The sequence below is a fragment of the Muscardinus avellanarius genome (assembly GCF_963383645.1).
Source record: "Muscardinus avellanarius genome assembly, chromosome: 8".
NCBI classification, from domain to species: domain Eukaryota; kingdom Metazoa; phylum Chordata; class Mammalia; order Rodentia; family Gliridae; genus Muscardinus; species Muscardinus avellanarius.
This window is the reverse complement of record NC_137794.1, coordinates 89397303-89417349: the sequence shown is the minus strand read 5'-3', so window position 1 is coordinate 89417349 and position 20047 is coordinate 89397303. Positions and strand designations below refer to the sequence as shown.

The 20047-nt window shown below is 40.6% G+C and overlaps 1 protein-coding gene across 1 annotated transcript; it reads left to right on the top strand.

Moving 5' to 3' along the window:
• Positions 1–5764: 5764 nt before the first annotated feature.
• MTFR2 (mitochondrial fission regulator 2) lies at positions 5765–18327 on the top strand (the record flags this gene model as incomplete). Its single annotated transcript, XM_080700540.1, has 7 exons — positions 5765–5827; positions 9887–9991; positions 10439–10551; positions 11934–12169; positions 13834–14167; positions 15685–15859; positions 18292–18327. The coding sequence occupies 7 exons, from the start codon at positions 5765–5767 to the stop codon at positions 18325–18327; spliced, it is 1062 nt and encodes a 353-aa protein (XP_080556666.1).
• Positions 18328–20047: the final 1720 nt, after the last annotated feature.

Sequence of the window (20047 nt, the reverse complement as noted above, 5' to 3'; positions counted from 1 at the left end):
CAGTGATAGAATGTCAAGTATGCACAAAGCCCTGGTTTTGATCCCCAGCACTGGGGCTGAGAGGGGTGGCTAAGGAGTTTAAAGACTATTAAATGGTGTGGGAAGGTCATTTTAATACCTCAAAATCCCCTTTTCTTCAACATGCCCGCTGAGTGCTAAGTTGAGTTGAAAACTTCATTGAGGAATACCTACCTTACAAAAGAAGAATTTTAGGCAAAAAGATTCTCTCCTGAGTCAGTTGTTTTAATTTCTGGCATAAGGTACTTTAAAAGTTAGTAGCAGGTTAAGTGTATAGGAGAAAATGATAACTTATCAGTGCTAGTTATTTTCAATTATCAGTAAGCTTTACTTACATTAACATTTATCATTTTTTACTCATTTAAGCTTGCCATTATACCAAATTCCATTGCCATTTCAGCATTTAGGGCATTCTGAAACATACCAAAACACCTAAACAATGGGAAAGGAGTAAAAAAGTATACATTTTTATTTTATTTTATTTTATTTTATTTTATTTTATTTTATTTTATTTTAGTGGTACTCAGGTTAGAACCCAGGGGCTTTTCTACTTCCGGGCTATATTCCCAGACCTGTTTTATACTATCTGGAAACAGGGTCTCACTAAGTTGCTGAGAGCCTCACTGAGTAGCTGGGAGGAGGTGGCAGAAGACACATTCTTTAGGCATGTCTGGTGTCATACAGGATAAAAAAATGTTTGCTGTAGGTTGGGAGAAAGATGAAGTCAGTTTGGAGTACTGAAGTGGCAGTGCAAGTGTCCAGGAAAGAACTGGAAAAAATACAATATAGAGTTTAGGGGAAATCTTGAGTTTTAAAAGGTAGTCTCCCATCTACCCATCAAATGTTTGTCAAAGTGTTACTGAAAGTATATTCATAATTCTTGAATTACATATACTTTTATTAATTTCTGCTACCCCTTTTCTTAAACTTAGCTATGAAAGACAATAGCTGTGAAATTGAGTTTGAAATACTAGAACACATAACACTAAACAAATAACTATCATGCAAACTCTTCATTGCTATTCCAATTACTTCCAGAACCTCATCTAAAATGTATACTGCTGCCAGGCATGGTGGCGCATGCTTGTAATTCCAGCACTTGGGAGGCTGACGGGAGGATGGCACAGATCTGAATCCAGCCTCAACTACTTAGGCTCTCAGCAACTTAGTGAGACACTGTTTCCAAATAAAATAGAAAATAGGTTTGGAAGTGTAGCCCATGGGTAGAAAAGCCCCTGGGTTCCACCCTCAGTACCACACACAAAGAATAGATTTGTATGTCTGTTTTCCTTTTGTCTGTCCAGCTGTCAGTGCAAAAAAGCAGAGGATGTTTTCAGGATATTTAAACATTTTTAGTCTCAAGTAGAATCTTGTTTTTAACTAGTCTTAATATTTTTAAGATTTAAATGCATGTAAAGGAACTCTTTGTGATGTGCAGTCTTAGGTAGGATAGAACTGGTAGGTTTGTGTATTGCACCACTGCTGTCGTGGAGCAGCAGCAAGTTAGGGCAGAAGCAAGAAGGCATGTTTATTTTTATTCTTTTTGAAATATAAAGCTTTAAAAATGAAGTTTGTGGCTCTGTGCTTCCTAATTTGGATCACCCTCTATGAGATGTGGCTGAGTTCGGGAAGACTACTTCCAGGTTTGGTAGAATGTTATATTCTGCTCTATTAAGTTATAGTATAGTAATCCAGCTTCACTTCACCACCCAAAACTTGGGTTTGGGTCACAAGGCTGATGGGGTTTCACTGTCCACTTGGCAAGGCTGAATATATCTATTTCTCTTTCTCTCTCTCCTTCTTCCTTTACTTCCTTCGTTCCCAGGATTTTGTTAAATTGCTCTGGCTGGCCTGGTACTTGTGATCCTCTTCCTGCCTCAAACTCCAGAATAGCTGGAATTACAGGTGTGTGACACCACACTTGGCTGAGTTTACACATTTCTAGCTTTTGTCCAAATCAGTCCTTAGCCTCTCCCATTAATTCATTGAAAAACTGCCTGGCATTGAGTGTACCAAGATCAATGAAACATTTCTGGTCTTGGGGATCCAGAATAGTATAATTGGCTGTATGAAATGTATTATTAGTGGTTCTAGAAAAATGGTAGATAGCAAAACCAAATACTCATGAGTAGCATTTATAATAAAGTTATAAGCTATTTTCATGAGTTTGCAGATACTGACAGTTGGAAATCCTTTCCTGTATCATTTAAAGAGAGTAGGGGAGCCAGGTGTGATGGCACACACTTGTAATCCCAATACTTGGGAGGCTGAGGAGGAGGATTGTGGTTTGCCGACAGCCTCAGCTACTTAGGCTGCAACTCTGTGAGACCTTGTTTCAAAATAAAGAATTAAAAATAGGGCTGAGGGTATAGCTAAGAGGTAGAATGCCACTGGGTTCCATCTCCTGTGCCCGGGGTGGGGGTGGGGAGTCAAAGTGAGTAGGGGAGGGCAGTGCCTGAATGTGAACATACCAGAATTCCAAATTAGTCAACAGCCATTCATTCATAGAGAAGCAGCTGAAACTTGGAGCTATATTCCCTTCAACAGTGAGGAGTGGGATAGGTGGGCACAGCCAGGACAATTTCAGCAAGCTACCATCTTTCTGAATACTCAACACAACCAGCTCTGGAGTTAGGAAAGCTGAACCGTGCTCCACTCAAAATGTTCACAGTACAGTCAGAGGAGTATGGTTCCAGTTTTCACGTTCTCGGGGACATTTTTTGTTCTGGCTGTTACATGTTGTGTTTGATAAGAACTGGAAAGAGAGAGGGTAATTGCCATTTATTCACTTATCAGGGAAAAAGGAAAAGGAACGAGAATGTGATCAACCCCTTCTATAAAGGGTTTTTGACCCATTTGGCCTTGTACTCTTAACATTGACTATCATCCTTTAACTGCCCCTTTCATCCTTTTCTGTCCGACAGCTGGGCATCCTTACTAGCATTGTTCTGCCATTTGCTAGTCCCAACTTATCCTTGACCATGTTTTCTCATTCTATACCCAGTCACTGTATTCATGGATTGAATATCTACTATATACTGTTGGGTTGGAGGCAGAGAGGAACCTGGCAGGATGTGTGTGTGGGGGGTCGAGGTGGGGTTATTCCTACATCTGCAAGCAGTCTGATACCAAGAGTGGCTTCAGCACTGGAATACAGGCAGGGATTATTACAGATTATTACAGAGGAGGAATCTACGAAGCACAAGATGACAGATCTGGAGTAGTCTTTAGTGTACAGTGTTAAGTAGGAGGTCCAAATGATCCTCTTGGTCCAAATAAGAGAGGTGGGACTCCTTTTCATGGATGAAACAGGAGGGCGCAGTCTTTAGCATAGCATAGTATCTGCGACAGAACAGGACAAATACCAGGGGCAACTGCCCATGATAGGTGGAAAGTTGTAATAAGTCTGGGCACATACACTGGGCACATTATATGATACAGAAAATCTCTGATTTATCCATTAGCAAATTCTGGGAAAGTATGGGCCTGTCCTTTTCATCATTTTCTGAGCTTAAATTGGTGCCTGGCACATAGTATGCACCCAGTATTAGCTGAATGAATAAATAGTGATCATAGAGAAAAGTTATCCTATTTTTTACGTAGGTCAGCAAGCAGCAGTGAAATTGTCACATCCCGCCAACTTTTTTTTCTTTTTCTTTTTTTTTTCGGACTGAAGATGGAACCTAGGGGCTTTGTACCTCCAAGCTACATCCCCAGCTCTATTCTCTCAGTCTTTTTATTTTTGAAACCGGGTATCACTGAGTTGCAAAGTGCCTAACTAAGGAGCTGAGGCTGTCCCTCACCTCCAGTCTTTGCCTCCGGAATGCTGGAATTACAAGCCTGCGCCACCACGCCTGGCTCATCACTCCAACTCTTGCTGCAACACAAGGAAAGGCAGTGTACATGAAGAAGCCAGTAACCTTCAATCAATTGTATCAACCATGCATCATGTTAACATTCTTATCTAAACCAGGGAATTGTCCAGCCCATATTTGATAACCTGGATAACCAGAACCCTTTTGATAATGAACGAATCTGAAATACTCCTTCGAGAGTGGTGCTTAGCTTACACATAGACATTCAGTAGGTAGTCCCTGAATGGCCAATAAAATAGCGACTCTACGTGGCAGGCGAACTTGAGAAGGTGGGTCTGGGTATCGAGAACAACACTACGCAGAACTGGTTGGGGCGCAAAGTCTTGATGGCAAGCCCTGCCGAGTGGCTTTGTCTGGGCTCTGTAATGCAAGCTCTAATTAGGAAAAGGAACAGGAGATGCCGCTCAACAGCATAAAGAAAGCTTTAATGCAAGCCTAGGAGGGATTCTCAGAACCGAAAGCTACCGGTACGGTCTAGGGTGGGCATTTTATGGGGTGATGACAGAGGAGGGGTCAGTTCATAGAGGACCTAGTTAAAGACTAGATAGATACTGATTGGGTCAAACTGGTGCAGGTTTTCAATCCCCATTAGCATACAGCGTCATCAGGTGAGTTTGCGTTGTGAACAGTGTCAAGAACAAGTGTCCAGGCGCTTTTCTGGTCGGAGTCTGGTGGAAAGGACTGTGATAGGCTTGCTCTTTATGGTTTTAGTGTATCATTAGGTCAGACATGAAAGTCTTAGCAGGTGGCGGCAGGCTACCTCAAACTAAACGAGTATCCTGCGCGCATCCTGCGCGCGTCACTTCCCCGAGCAGCCCGTCCCGCCCACCAGCTTCCGGTTGCTTCCTATTGGGTCTCTCGCGGGAAACTCGCCCTTTTGAGGGAAGAGGAGAAGTTCAACTGCCTTGGAGGCCGGATGAAGTGCCGCTATCACGCTAACGTCATTCCGCCGCCAATCAGAAGTAGCGGTCTTTAGGCTTGTCCAATGGGGTGGGGCGCGGGGCTCGGCCCGCGGAGTTTAATTTTCATCCAGGAACCCGGAAGTGGCGAGCTAGTGCTTGGGACGCGCCGCAGGCTGGGGGCCTGTGGAGGCCGGCGGCGCCTAGTCCGGGTTGGGGCGGTGGCCTTTGCTACTTCTCCTCCCCTGTGGCTGGCAGCACCCGCTGCACTGAGTGTTCAGGGTTGAGTGGGGCGCTTCGGGACCCGGCATTCTGGAATTCCTCGGGGGAGGATGGGGAGACCCGCTTCCTCAACGCCCTCCGCCTGATGCCGCTTTGGTAGCCGCGGGCTCGGCGTGGAGGGAGGTGAACAAGGCCACTCTGCTGGGTTTGGAGAGAGAGGGAAGCGAGTGATGCGACAGAGTTCTGGTCACAGCCTGCTTCTTAGAGGTTAGGCGACTGAGTCAGCTCACCGATTGCGCTCTCATTCTTCTTATCTTTAAAATGAGCACGGAGGGGTGGGTGGGACTCCGCTACGCTCGGGAGAAGAGCTATCCTTCAGTCTTTAAAGCTGCGAGTCAGCCGCCTGTCTGCTTTCAAGGGTCTGTGAACTCACCTTCCTCCTGAGTCTCTTCCGAGATTTCTCTGGACCAAGCGAGTAGTAGATAGTTTCCTTCAGCTCCCGACTCCTCCGCGATTTTTTTCTTTGACTTTTTTTTCCCTTCAGAATAATGCTGATCAGGTGGTGTAATGTGTAATGAGAGGCCTTCTAGGTTATTTATTATAACTTATGTGGCAGTTGTTACGGTTGTAACGGGGAAATTGACCCGGTATTGAGTTTCAATAGCAATTAATTGTCAAGAGTAATATTGTCTAAAACTGTTTCCAAAGGTACCAAGAAACTGATAATGTTCCCTTGAATTTGCTTCTTCAATGTCTCTCATATTGAATATCCTAAGACAGATGCTGGAATATTTTGGTGTTCCCCTAGATCAGGTAAATGTCTTTTAATACATTTGAATGAATCTGCTGTTTTTGTTCTTGGGTCTTATTTTAAAAATGATTTATATGTCAACATTTACGGAAAAATTGTTACTTCTCTTTAGGTGGGACAAAGGTGAGTTCACAATAGTACAGTTTTGATGGTTTGAGTCGAAAAAGGAGGATAAGATTAAGAATGTACTTATCTCTTAGGTTAAATGTCAACAGAAGGTACAAAGGAAACAAAATATAGACATGATCTTCACAGGATTAAACTTGTTGCATAGAAAAGTAAAACTTATTTTAAGGTAATTTGTGAAGAGGTTTGATGTTTGTGTATATAATGTCAACTTCCAAGTTCAACAAATACAGAATAAATTCGAGGAAGAGAGAATGACAAAGGCCTGAGAAGCATAAACAAGTCCACTTTTGTCTACTTGTTGAACACTTACATATAAGACAATTTATTGGTTGCACAGGTGATACAGAGGAGAAACACATGCTTCTCCTATTAGTGATATTTAAAGTATGAGCAAAAAGAAACAAGTATAACTAGAAGGTTAACTATAAGAAAGACACAAAATAGCATGGAGGCTTAAAAATGGGCAGATCATCACTTTTTGTGTAGTGAGTTAGAAAAGCAGTAAGAATAATGTTGTCCAGGCGTGGTGGCACACTCTTGTAATCCCACTATTCCAGAGGGGGAGACCAGAGGATCGTGTTTGCGGACAGCTTCAGCTCCTTAGCGAGGCCATTGCAACTCAGTGAGACCCTGTTTCCAAAAATATAAAGACTAAAAATTAGGACTGGGGGTATAGTTTGGAGATAGAATGCCCCTGCCCCTAGGTCCATCCCCAGTACTGCAAAAAAAAAAAAAAAAAAAAGAAATAACGCTAACATTTTATCTAAAGTAAGTTACCATTGTAACTTATAGTCAACTTAGTTTGAGCAATCAACTAGTTTGAGTAGGGAGATAAAGTGAGCCAGAGGTGTTTTTGGAATATGTAAATAAATATCCCATAGACAATTGGATATAGGAAAAAGATTTAGATTTGGCAGTTACCTGCATTATTTTGATATTTGAAGGCAAAGAATTTGATGTCATAATAGACAGTGTCATTAGTTATTAGTGAAGCATTTTAAGTTTCAGTAATAGTTCACTGAAGATAAGGAGGACTAACAATTGGTTTATATTAGTTAAGAGTTGGGTGGCTGTGTATGCCTGTGGTTCTTAGCTGGTATACAGTTTTGAATGGTATGTAGAACACTTTATTTATTGCTGCTGGGCTTGAAGCTACAGCCTTGTGGATGCTAAGTACATGTTCTAGCACCTAGTGTAGAATTCTTTAAATAGAAAAATTGTTGGGTGTTTATAATTCCAGGACTTGAGAGGCTGAGACAGGAGGATTGCAGGTTGGACGCCAGCCTCAGCAGTGTAAGCAGTGTAATTAGACTCTCAGCAACCTAGTGAGACTCTGTTTCAAACCAAAAAAAAAAAAAAAGGGATGAGGGTATAGGTTAGAGGTAGCATGTCTCTAGGTTCAATTCCCAGTTACCCCCCCCCCCTCCCCGGCCACACACACACCTCAGGATTCAATAAATCTGAGATCTATTTAGGCTGCATTACCCGCTATGGTAACCACTGGCAATATGTCACTTAAATATTTCACATGTCTAAATTGAGATCTGCTATAAATATAAACTAGTGAGTGAATTTTGAAGACCTGGTATGAAAAAAAATGGTAAAATAATCCCATTAGTAATTTCAAGAATATTGGTTCCATGTTGAAATGAAAATATATACCTGTTGACTTAAATAAAATATATTAAGAAAATTAACTTCACTTGACTTAACATTTTCAACTGTGCTACTAGAATACTTACATATGTGACTTACGTTTCTTTTGGAGAACATCAGAAGTAACACTAGTATGTTCATGATTGATAACTCCCGTCCTGAAGGACTTAAATGGAACCCAAGCCTGTTTCTGTCCTCAGAGTTGCGTCTAATGGAGGGAGAAAACAGCAAGTGAAAGCGTCACATGTAATTATGTCCCCACGTGTGGTGCTCATTGCAACTAGATTAAAGCTTAGCACAGTGGAGGAAGCTCATGAATGTGGAAATGGTCGTCGGTAGAGGAACATGAGTCTCAGAGTCAAGGCCGGTGAAGACTGAACCAACACTGGGATGGGAGTTATATCTTGTGCCCACTACGTTTATGAGTGAATTCATGGCAGTGAGGACAACAGTAGCTTATTTTTAAGACAGTGAGGAAAATTGATCCCAAAGAACATATATTGTTAATAAAAGGAAATTGAATGGGAGAGACAATAATAGCAAGTGGCAGAGGAACTTTAAGGGTGATTTGGAGGACTAATGAAGAATACATCGAGTGTGCCAGGGAGACTGGGCTGGCGGAACAGATGAAGGATTGTTAGGCTAGTTGGTGGAATCACTGTGTAGTATTAGGATCAAGTGTTGGGATTTGATTAAATAAATTTAGAGTTGTAGCTATTTAGAAGCAAAAGAATGGCGTGACTTTGTGCAGAAGTATTAATTTTATTGGTGCATTGTAATTGTATATGATAGTGAGGTTCATACTGGTATGTTCATATATGTACAGAGGAATCTATGTGCTGATGGCTTCCAACTCTTTAGCCCTATGGCTTTAATTTTTACCTATATCATGTATTATGTATGCCAATGATTTCCAGACCTACCTATTTTCCTCCCTCCCTACCTCCTTACCCCCTTCCTCCCTCCCTTCTTTCCTTCCTTCTTCCTTCCTGGAATTGTAGATTGCTGGGGATTGAACCCAGGGGCATTGTACCTGTGAGCCAAACCCCCAGCTCTTTTTTTATTCTTTATTTTGAAACAAGGTCTCACTAAATTGGGAAGGGCCTCATAAGTAGCTGAGGCTGGCTGTGAATCTGTGATCCTCCCATCTCGCTTCTCAAGTACTGGGATTAAAAGCAAGTCTCACCATGCTCGGTCCAAATCTATTTTTCTAATCCCAGTTTTTCTCTCAAGTTCTAGAACTGAGTATATATCTGCTAACTGGATATATTGCCTATTGAATATTTTCATGAGGATGCTACCTGTATCTGATGCTCATAATGAATTTTGTCCTTGTTATGTGATCTTAACAAGAATGAGAAGTTCAAATTTTATACTTTTAAAGAGAGAAAATGGCTAGGCGTGGTGTCGCATGCTTGTAATCCCAGCATTTGGAAGGCTGAGACCAGAGGATCGCTGTTCGCGGACAGCCTCAGCTACTTAACGAGGCCCTTTGCAAGTCAGTGAGACCCTGTTTCAGAAATGAAAAGACTAAAACAGAGGGCTTGGGGTGTAGCTCGGAGGTACAGTGCCCCTGGATTCCATCTTTGGTACTTCAAAAAAAAAAACAAAAAACAAAAAACAAAAAAAACAACTACTGACTTCCAGTAGATATTTTCCACTGTATGTAAATAACTCTTTGAATTGTCAGGGACACAATGTATTTATTCCCCTTTCATTTTTCTCTTTTAAAGGAAATTACATCAGTATTTGTATTAACTCATTGCTTAATAAGTTGACATTGTCTCTCTCTCTCTCTTTTTTTTTTTTTTTTTTTTTTTGGATACTGCTGGGGATTGAATCCAGAACTTCACACATGCTCGGCAAGCACTCTACCACTGAGCTATATTGACAGCCATTTTTTAAAAAATTCTTATTTCCAGATAGGGTCTTGCTCAGTTGCTCAGGCTGGCCTTGAACTTGTGATCCTACTGCCTTAGCCTCCTGACTAGCTGTGATTACAGGTGTGCCTCACCACACCTAGATCATGCCGTTCCCCTTAAAGGCAAATATTAATAAAGTATAAATCTTTGGAGTAAATACTTTATCCTGTATTGTGGATCAAACTTTAGGCCTCATGCATGCTGGGCAAGCACTGTACCCACTCCCTCCAACTATAAAAGGTTATTTTGAGAGTATGTTATCTTATTTTCTTTATACATCTCTTATATTTTCTTTTTTCTTAGAGGTACACATGCTTAGAGTACATTTTAGGTAATGATTTATGTTTAAATTAGGTTTTGCTGATGTGGGAAAATAAAGACTATGGATCAGCTCGGAGTATTGTTCGTATTATTGGGAAAATGCTTCCTTTAGAACCTTGTCGCAGACCTAGTTTTGAGGTAAGTCAGTTGCTATGCATTAAGCCCTGTGTATAAATTAATCATAAGCACAGCTAACGTTTTAGGGTAGAACAACCAGGGAAGAAATATTTCCTATAAGCCAAGATCCTCAGTGGAAACAGTCATTTTGTATTTGTTTTTGTGGTTATTTCTTTATGTAATTACATTCAAAGATGGGCAGGTGTTAGGGATACCTGAGAAATTAATTTTGTTAGTTTTTTTTGATGGATAAGACTAACCAGGAGAGAGAATTGAGCATCATTCTTAGACCACAGAAAAACATTTCTATCAGTAGTTTTTCCTGCTTATGGGTGCATGTGCTTCTACTGAACATCTGTTTCCTTGTCTCTCTTTGTAATTGTAACTTATTTAAAGCCATGGGGTTTGGAGCATGTGCCTTTCCCTGACTCCCTACAGAGCTCTGACTTTTTTCTTTTTTTACTTTAGTTGATCCCACACTTGAATTTTGTAGAATCTGATAATTGTGGATCTATGGTTCCATCTTTTGCTGATATTTTGTGTGTGGCAAACGATGAAGAAGCCAGTTGTCTCAGATTTCGGTAACTCATACGCTTATTTGGGAAGTGGGGTGTAGTCTATAACCTGAATTCTTACATGTGTTAAAGTTTATTGGCGCTCTTTTGTTCTGTCTATCTCTGTACTGTTCTGTGTCCTAATATCTTCTTAATATGAACGACTTGTAGTTTTTCATTTTTTAAAGCTAATTTTGCTTAATGCATGTTTAAACCTAACACCAGGTGGAGGAGGGAATGCTTATCAAAGGATCATTAGTCATGTTCACTTTATTTTCTATACTCTAAATGAAATATATTTCTATAAAATAAATGCGAGGTATATCTTACATAGTTAGCCAGGTTCATGTGGGGTTTACTGTATGCCAGCCAGCAATGTTAAATATGCACTCAGTCCTTCATATCCAGGGGTTCCGTATGTGGGCTTTGCATCCATAGATTCTACATCTGTGGATTTAAACCACTGTGAGTCAAAAAATACTTGTCCGGAAATCCCAGAAAGTTCCAAACAGCAAAGTTTTGAATTTGCAGTGCTCCAAGTACTATGCTGGGTCCACAAAAATGAAATGATATGTAGGCTTTGAATCAGGTATCATAGGTAATCTGGAGATGACTGAAGGTATACAAGAGGATGTTTGTAGGTTAAATGCAGATGCTGCACAATTTTATTATAAGGAGCTTCAGCACCATTGGAATTTGGTATCTGCAGAGGTTTGGGAACCAATTCCCCAGGGATACTGAGGGAAGACTGTTTTAAAATTTGAATGTGTTACTCCTAGAGAGTACTAACATATTAGTATATATTTTCAGAGATAGGCTAAGCTCAACGAGTATCAATTATTGTAATATTCTGGCTGAATTTATTATGTGTCAGATTGCTTCATCAATTTTTAATAAGCTAGAAGACCATAAACTTGGCCTTTAACGTAATCCTGAATGGAAGATCCTTTGGCACCTTTGTAGAGAATTTCTGAATAAGTAAACTATGTTTAAAGTTAATAAGTAAAGCAGTTCCGGGAAAGTTACTTTTGTTTGCAGTCAGTCTAAAAAAAAGGTGGTTTATTCCTATTTTCTGGCCACTTACTGACCATCTTATGTTCTGGTCTATATATTGAGAATATAAAGCTAAATAGATCTTGTGTTTGTCCTTTGCAAGTTTGGAGACGTTCACAAGGGGAGGAGTTGCTCTAATTTTGTGCTGTTGTGTGTGTGTGTGTGTGTGTGTGTGTGTGTGTGTGTATGTGTATGTGTTGTGGATCAAACCTACGGATGTGCTTGCTAGGCAGGTGATCTACTACTGGACTACTGGGCTGTACCCCTAGCCTTCGTTCCATTGTCTTTTGCTTTTTATGAGAGATTTCCCTTTGGTTGAAAATCTCTCTCCCTTTGTTTCTTACTTTGACTCACAGAAACAGTATATGGAAAAATGAAGATGAGGAAGAAATTGATTTTCTCCATCCTGTGCCACCAGTTTGGGATGCCTTGTCACCTGTTCTAAGACACAACAAACCAGTGAAGCACGATCTACCTGTAAATGAAGCTGCAATTAAAAAAATAGCTGCCCTGGAAGAAGAGCTAACTTTTCTTCGCTCTCAGATTGCCACGATTGTGGAAATGCAGGAACTGAGAAATAGCACAAATTTCGGTAAGTGATATACTGGATTTTTGTTTTAGTCAGATCTGGTATTTAAGTCAGTATGATTCTGAATAAGAAGAGGAAACAACACTAAATATATGATAAAAAGATTTTGGGTAAATAAACTTGTGCTGTCATGATTATTCAGAATAAATCAAGTCACATTTCAAGTGAAGGGTGATTCTGAATAAGAACAGTGAACAACATTACATGTATGATAGAAAGATGTTGGGTAAATTTGTGTGATGATTATGCAGAATAAATAAGGTCACATTTATAGTGAAGGATATGGCTTTGGTATGAAGAAGAGCTTTTTTAATTTTTGTATTAAAAAAGTCTTCTAAGTAGCCGAGCGTGGTGGTGCACGCTTGTATTCCTAGTACTTGGGAGGCTGAGAAAGGAGGATCCGGGTTTGCGAACAGCCTCAGCTACTTAGTGAGGCCCTCCGCAACTCAGTGAGACCCTGTTTCAAAATAAAGAATAAAAAATAGGGCTGGGGCATAGCTCGGAGGTAGAATGCCCCTGGGTTCCAACCTCAGTACTGCAAAAAAAAAGAAAGTCTTCTAAGTAAGCTTTTCTAGCTTTTCAGAAAAGCATGGATATTAACGAGGAAGAAGGCATTGGTTTGAAAAAGAACAGTTTTCAGGCCTCATATGTTTGTAGTTTTGAGTTATTGCTATACTTCCACCAGATTCAGATGAATAGTATTTTCTTTTCTTTATGCACAGCTAGATGTATAGTATTTTCTAGATGATCCTTTTCTAAATTTTTACAGACACAACTTGTTTTAAACACAAAATTTAAATCAACATAGGTACTAGGCTCTTTTTTTTTTTTTTGGTGTACTGGGGTTCCTGGAAACCCTTCTACCTCCAGGCTACACTCTCAGACCTATTTTTATATTTTTATTTGGAAACAGGGTCTCTTAAGCCAGCGCGGCTGACTTCCAACCTGCACGATCATCCTGTCTCGGCCTCCCCAACGCGGGGATTACAAGCGTGTGCCATCACGCCCGGCTTGGTACTAGGCTCTTAACCTAGAAAATTATATGCTTATTTCTCCAATGTCAGAATGAAGTCCTGATTGTATGAGTTACTGAGAAAATACTTTATTTTCTCTTTAAAATGCATTCTTTATGGACATTTTAGGCTGACACTTAGAATTCCTACTTGGATTAAAAATGAAATTTGGCTTGACTCTTATAGAAATTACTGAACAGCTGAGATCTATTCTTCTTTCTGGCTACCTTCCTCCTCCTCCTCCTCCTCCTCCTCCTCCTCCTCCTCCTCCTCCTCCTCCTCCTCCTCTTCTTCTTCTTCTTCTTCTTCTTCTTCTTCTTCTTCTTTTCTTCTTTTCTTCTTTTCTTCTTTTCTTCTTTTTTTGGTGGTACTGGGGTACCTGGAAGCCCTTCTACCTCTGGGCTACACTCCCAGACCTATTTTTTATATTTTTTATTTGGAAACAGGGTCTCTTAAGCCAGCGTGGTTGGCTTTGAACCTGTGGGATCCTCCTGTCTCTGCCTCCCAAGCGCGGGGATTACAAGCGTGCGCCACCACGCCCGGCCCATATTACTCTTTTAGCGTCATTATAGAAATTGTTTTTGTTTTGGTTCTCATTAATATTATATTAGAAAGAATTTTGCAGGGTGTTTCAATGGATTTCTTTGTTTTTAGGCTCTTCGGTTTTGAATGAAGAGCCCAGTGGCACGGGACAAATGCCGTCATCGGGGGCTGCTCACCTGAACATGGAACCTGATTCTTTTCCAAGTGGGGAGCTTTCTTTTCCTCCGACTCCGCCACCACTTCCTCCTCAGTTTTCTTCTCTTCAGGTTTCAAGTTTTTCTCCCATTCAACCAGGATCTCCTGATACTTGTGAATCAGATAATCCAGAAGATAAACTGAAAAAGATCAATTATAGTCCTTCAGAAAGCCACAGAGATAACGATGTTCCAAACATGTTGGATGTTCTGAAGGATATGAATAAGGTTAAGCTTCGTGCCATTGAACGGTATGTTGCCATAATTTGGGAAGAGAAAATTTGTCAGGGATGTTTTTAAAAAAATTGTTTATGAAAGTTGGCATAAAGCCGGGTGTGGTGGTGCACGCTTATAATCCCAGTACTTGGGAGGCTGAGACAGAAGAATTGCGGGTTCTCAGACTGCCGCTTAGTGAGGCCTTCCCAACTTAGTGAGACTCTATTTCAAAATAAAGAATAAAAACAGGGCTGGGGTGTAGCTCAGAGGTAGAATGCCCCTGGGTTCCATCTCCAGAACCACACACACAAAAAAGAAAAAAAGAAAATTGCCATATGTTTATTTTCTTATTCTTCAGTGCCCCTGAATATCCATCCTAGAGAAAATCACTTTCATATTTTTGGGGGGTGTCTTCCTATTTTGCCCTAGGCTGGTCTCAAATTCCAGGGTTAAAACAGTCCTTTCACCTCAGCCTCCCAGTATCTGGGACCACAGTATTTTGACTGTTTCTTCTGTTGTCTTATTTTCAAAGTTTTAAAACAAGATACTTTAGCTCTTTCTTGACATTTTAACTATATCCACATCCTGTCATAGAACATTAGAAATACAGTAGTTTCCCCCAGTCTACTGTTTTGCTTTTCATGGTTTCAGATACCCACCTATATCTGAAATAATTAAAGGGGAAATTCCAGAAATAAGTAATAAGTTTTAAGTTGCATGCTGTCTGTTCTCAGCAGCATGAAGAAATAGGCCTTCAGCAAAGACTGAATGAATGTATAAATGACCAAATGAGTGAATAATTAACCTACGATTTTCTTTTCATGAATTCAGGTCCATATATATTTGGGAACCATAGGATTGGGTACCAGGGATTGAACTCAGAAATAGCCTGTCACTGACTCACACCACTAGCCATTTGTATTTTTATTTTTTAAGCTGACTTGCTAAGTTGTCACGGTTCACCTTGGCTCTGCAGTTCTCCTGTGTTAGCCTCCCAGGTAGTGGCATTATAGGTATGTGCTGTTATACCTTACAGTTCTTAAATGTATCTTTAAAATTTTCTCCCTACTGAATTTTTTTTTGTGTGTGGGGGTCTGAGGATGGAACCCAGGGGCATTCAACCTCCAAGCTACACCCCTTGCCCTATTTTTTTATTCTTTATTTTGAAACAGGGTCTCAATAAGTTGCAGAGGGCCTAAGTAGCTGAGGCTGTCCACGAACCGCAATCCTCTGGTCTCAACCTCCTGAATGCTGGGATTACAAGCGTGCGCCACCACGCCCGGCTTCCCTACTGAAAATTTAAAAAGTTAAAAGTAAAGATTTTTAGAATAGTAATATTTGGGGGAATAGCATTCATAGCAATTGTAGATCCCTAACCATATGGTTTTTTGGTTTTATGATTTTTAACTTAGTGTGCCTTCCAAATTCATTATTTTTTGACAAAAAAAGTCTCTTGAAGACTTATTGGATTATAGTGCTTATATTACTGCTTTGTCAACAAAAAGCTGAAACTGCATTGAAGTTTTAATTTTTTCAATGTTTTGAAACATAGGTCACCAGGTGGTAGACCCATTCATAGGAGGAAAAGACGAAGCTCACACTGGGACCCAGTGTCTCTAATATCACATGCACTTCAGCAGAAATTTGCATTTCAGGAAAATGATTCCTTTGACAAAGAAAATAGATCTTGGGAGTCTTCTCCATTTTCTAGTCCAGAAACTTCAAGGGTGAGCCATAATAATATAAGATTGACTTAATGTTTTTGTCAAGTGTGCTCTTCATTATGGTAAAGCTTTGCTTTCTGGCTATAAATTGTGTATTAATTCTATGAATCTGTTTTTGTTAACTTTATGAGCTCAATTTTGCTTTTATCCTATGAAATGAAATATCTGACTTGAAAAATATATGTGCATTAGTTTATAATGGTATGTCCTATTTGCAGGTGCTAATTTAATGCTGCTACTTAGAGTATGAACTAGGTGTCTGAAACTTTGAGAGGACCAGGAAAGAATTGTGCAATAGATTCACCCTAACAATAGAGAATGGGAAAGCTAACTCTGCTTTTCTTCTGCCCCATACTGGAGATAGAACCTAGGGGTGCTCTACCACTGAGCTACATGTCTAGTTCTTTAAAAAAAATTTAGTTTTGACCCCAGGGTCTTACTAAATTGTTGAGGCTGGCTTCGAACTTGCAATCCTCCTGTTAGCCTCCTGAGTAACTGGGGTTAACAGGTGTGTGCCACTGTACCTGACTTAACTCTGCTTTTAACAAAGCAGATGGGATCATAGCTATCATTGACATACCTTTTGGGGTGTTTTTCACATCTCATAATTTAGTTGAGGTAGCTTTCAAGAATAAGCCTTTCAAGTGTGAAAGAGGGGCATCTAAATTCAGGTGGCGATCACTGAGGAGTGTGCCGCAGCAGGGCAGGAGACTGGAAAATTGCAGTGCACCCAGCCGCCCCAGGAGCGTCCCGAGGGAGGGGCCCGGTCCTCCCGGTGCATGTGCAGTCCTTCAGGTTTCAACCACTGCATGCACTTACCATCTAGCATCTAGCATGTTGACTCAGAAGACGTTAACTAGAAAGGCATAGGATTATGTAGTGCGTGTCCAAATTATTACCACTAAAAATGCAGTATACCACCAAAAAATGTTTGATTCTAAGATTCGTATAACAATTTAAAACTTGCAAAGGAAAGTCTGCCCTCTTTTTTTTTCTTTTCTTTTTTTGGTCCTGGAATCAGTTGAACCCATCATCTTTTAAGCTATACTCTCAGCCTTATTTTGTTTTTTATTTGGAAACAGAATCTCGCCAAATTGCCAAGAGCCTTGCTGAGTTGCTGAGGCTGGCCGTAAACCTGGGGTCCTCCTATCTCAGCCTCCCAAGTGCTAGGATCATAGGCATGTGCCTCCACACTTGGTACAAGTCTGCCCTCTTTGTCCGTGGGTTCTGAATCTGTGCATTCAACCAATCTTGGAAAAATAACTTCACAAAAACAAATCAAAAGTTGCAGTTCTATTGAGCATGTAGGCTTTTTTCTTTCCATTATTCCTTAATATAGTGACAACTATTTACAGAACATTTATACTGTATTAGGCATTCCATATAACCTAAAGATGATTTAAACTAGACAGGAGGATACAAGTAGGTTATATACAGATATATGTAATTTTATATGATGTATCCAGAGGCAGCTGTGAATTCTCATTTTCCTGAGGGGCCCTGGAACAAATCTTCCGTGGATACCGAGGAGTGACTACCTCTCTTCACTCATCTTGTTTGATATTTACAGCAATGCCATTTTTAAAAAAGATGAATACTACTTGTTTTACATATGAGGCAATGAGCCTTCTGGCTCTCATAATAGCCTATCTAAGAAGCAGAGGAGAGGAAAGCATATTTTATTAAAATTCTAGGATGTTTGAAAACTCAGTTTTCTAGGAAATTTACTTAGGTGGAACACACTCTTTCCTACTGGTAGTAGATCAGTAAAGTTTTATTGAGTTGTCATGTATTATTTGCTCTTTGTTCAGTGTCCCATAGCGCTTTCTTTTCAGCCAGCTATGAGTATGTTAGAGGAAGAATTGTCTCTTTAACACCTAGTTTCAAGCTACAATAGGCCCTCAAATGGTAGTCTACTGGGATATCATTCTGCTTTGGTTTGAATATGGGCAGTGTCTCACAAAGGTCCATGTATTAAAGGCCTGGTCTGCAGGGTGATATCCTGCGGTGCTGTGAGCCTAGTGGGACGGCCTTAGTTATCTTGGAGCAGACCCTTGAAGGGAATTGTGGGACTCCGACTCTTTTATCAGGTGAACTGTTTTAACACTATCACTCACTCCATAATAATGTGCTACCCTCGCCAGAGCTTCTACTTGTGGGGATTTTGATCTTGGACTGGAACCTCCAGAATCATGAGCCAAAATAAACTTTGTTTTTTGTAAGTTGATTGCCTTATGTATTTTGTTATAGTATCACAGAGCTGACTAGCACACATTCTGTGTGTACTCAGCTGTGAGCACAGTGACTAATAGCTGACTCTCAAACTGCTATTGACTGATGAAAGAAATGAGTCACAAAGGATCATCTGGTACTTGTCTTGCTATTCTTTATTTACATTGGAATAATCTCTGTGTTAAACATTTGCTTTATTTTAGTTGGGACATCACATTTCGCAGTCAGAAGGACAGTGATCCAAGGAAAGAATTGATAAGCACAAACACTGTTGGCGAAGGCATCAGCAACCAAGCTCTGCTGCACTCAGAAGGAGAGCTGCAGTGTATGCGGCCGGCCTGGCTCCCACGGCCCTCAGAAGTCATGTCCTCTGCTGAGGCAGTGAAGCATCCTGGGATGTAGTGCCTGGGTCTGAAGGAAACTTTTAAGAATACTTGTCTGAGGTTTTGGAAGATCCAGCGGTTAATTGGTTACTGAAGAATTAGCTGTATGGATCTGTTCCCAATTTATATTAGTATGATTGAAAATTGAATTTATGGCTTCATTAGTTTTTATAAGCAATTATGACTTTAAGAACCTTTAAATCCTATAAAAATTGGTAGTGATCTGATTTACTTAGCCTCCAGCAACTTGGAGATTTTTTTTCAAAGAGTTTGATAAAATTATACTTTTTTATTAGGTTAGTCATAGTTTTAATCCTTTAGGGCTGAGCTTTCTCAAACATCTTTCCGAGATGTTAAATTAGTCTTAGACACAGATTTTGACTGTTAGGGCTCCACATAGAGGTATTTAAAGACTCCTCTTGACAGGTTTTGCCTGTATTTGCTGTGTGGATATGTTTGCCTGGCATTTGTTTCCTTCATTCCTTGTTACATTTATATGCTGTTCTTTGTAAATAAAATCACACAATAAATGCCTGTAGAACTTTATTTTGTAGCAATTCAAATGCATGTTTTTTCATCACTTTATAAAGCCTGAGGAATTCTGTAGGTAGAGTTTCTTGGAAAGTACAAATGAAACACATTTGTTTTAAGTATTTTGTTGCTCTTCACCCACATGTTTATGTGATATTGAACTTACATGTTTCCCTACACCATTCAGGCTGCACAACAGCCAGGGAGTTAGAAACCATCTGTACAGCCTCGGTGTCCACCCGTTTTGCCAGGCTTTCCACTTTCCAAAAAGCCCCGGCTGCTCAGTTTTTTTTGTTTCTGTGGTAGAGGGTTGGTCGCCTGGACCCACCTCCATTTCCACCTCCTTTCTCCCTGGCCTGCCTGTTGAGAGCGACCATGCTTGGTCATCCTATGACCTTGAGGAAGAGGCTTTGACTTACCGAGGTGCCAGCCCTGATGTTGGCAATCTGCCAGCCAGCACTAGAGGGACCTCTCTCCAGACTTCTTGTTATACAAGACAAATTAGAGAAAGAACTGCCCTGTGTGGGGGTTTTCTGTTTCTTGCAGTAAAGCACCCGTCATGGTCCTCCACTGTGGTTTGGACCCTGCCTGCTCTCAAATTTCTCATCGTGCTCTCGGGTTTGGCATTGCTGCTTTTTCAGCGCCTCCTCACGTTCCCCTGGCCCTGCCTGTTCTCTGTCCTTAGGAGTCTTTTCCCCTGAAATAACTGTTTCTATTCCCCAAGGTAGGCTTGCGTTTTCAGTTTTCTAGTTTCCTTTTTCAAAACCCCTTCCCCAACAACTAGCAGAAACCTTTGAATGATACTATCTTCAGCCATGTGAAAGTGCTTCTTGACCTCGTAACTTTTTCCGGGGTGATTTTCTGTTCTTCAGAATGACTTTTCTGTGTTCCCAAAGCACACTTAGCACCAGTGATGCACTGGGATTGAGCTGACCTTGGGCATCCATTCCTTTGTTCAAAAGTGTGACTGCTGGTGTCCCGGGAGACGCACATTTGCCCTGTCACCCTTCACGCCTTGCAGGAAGCCTCAGTGGCCTGATGTTCG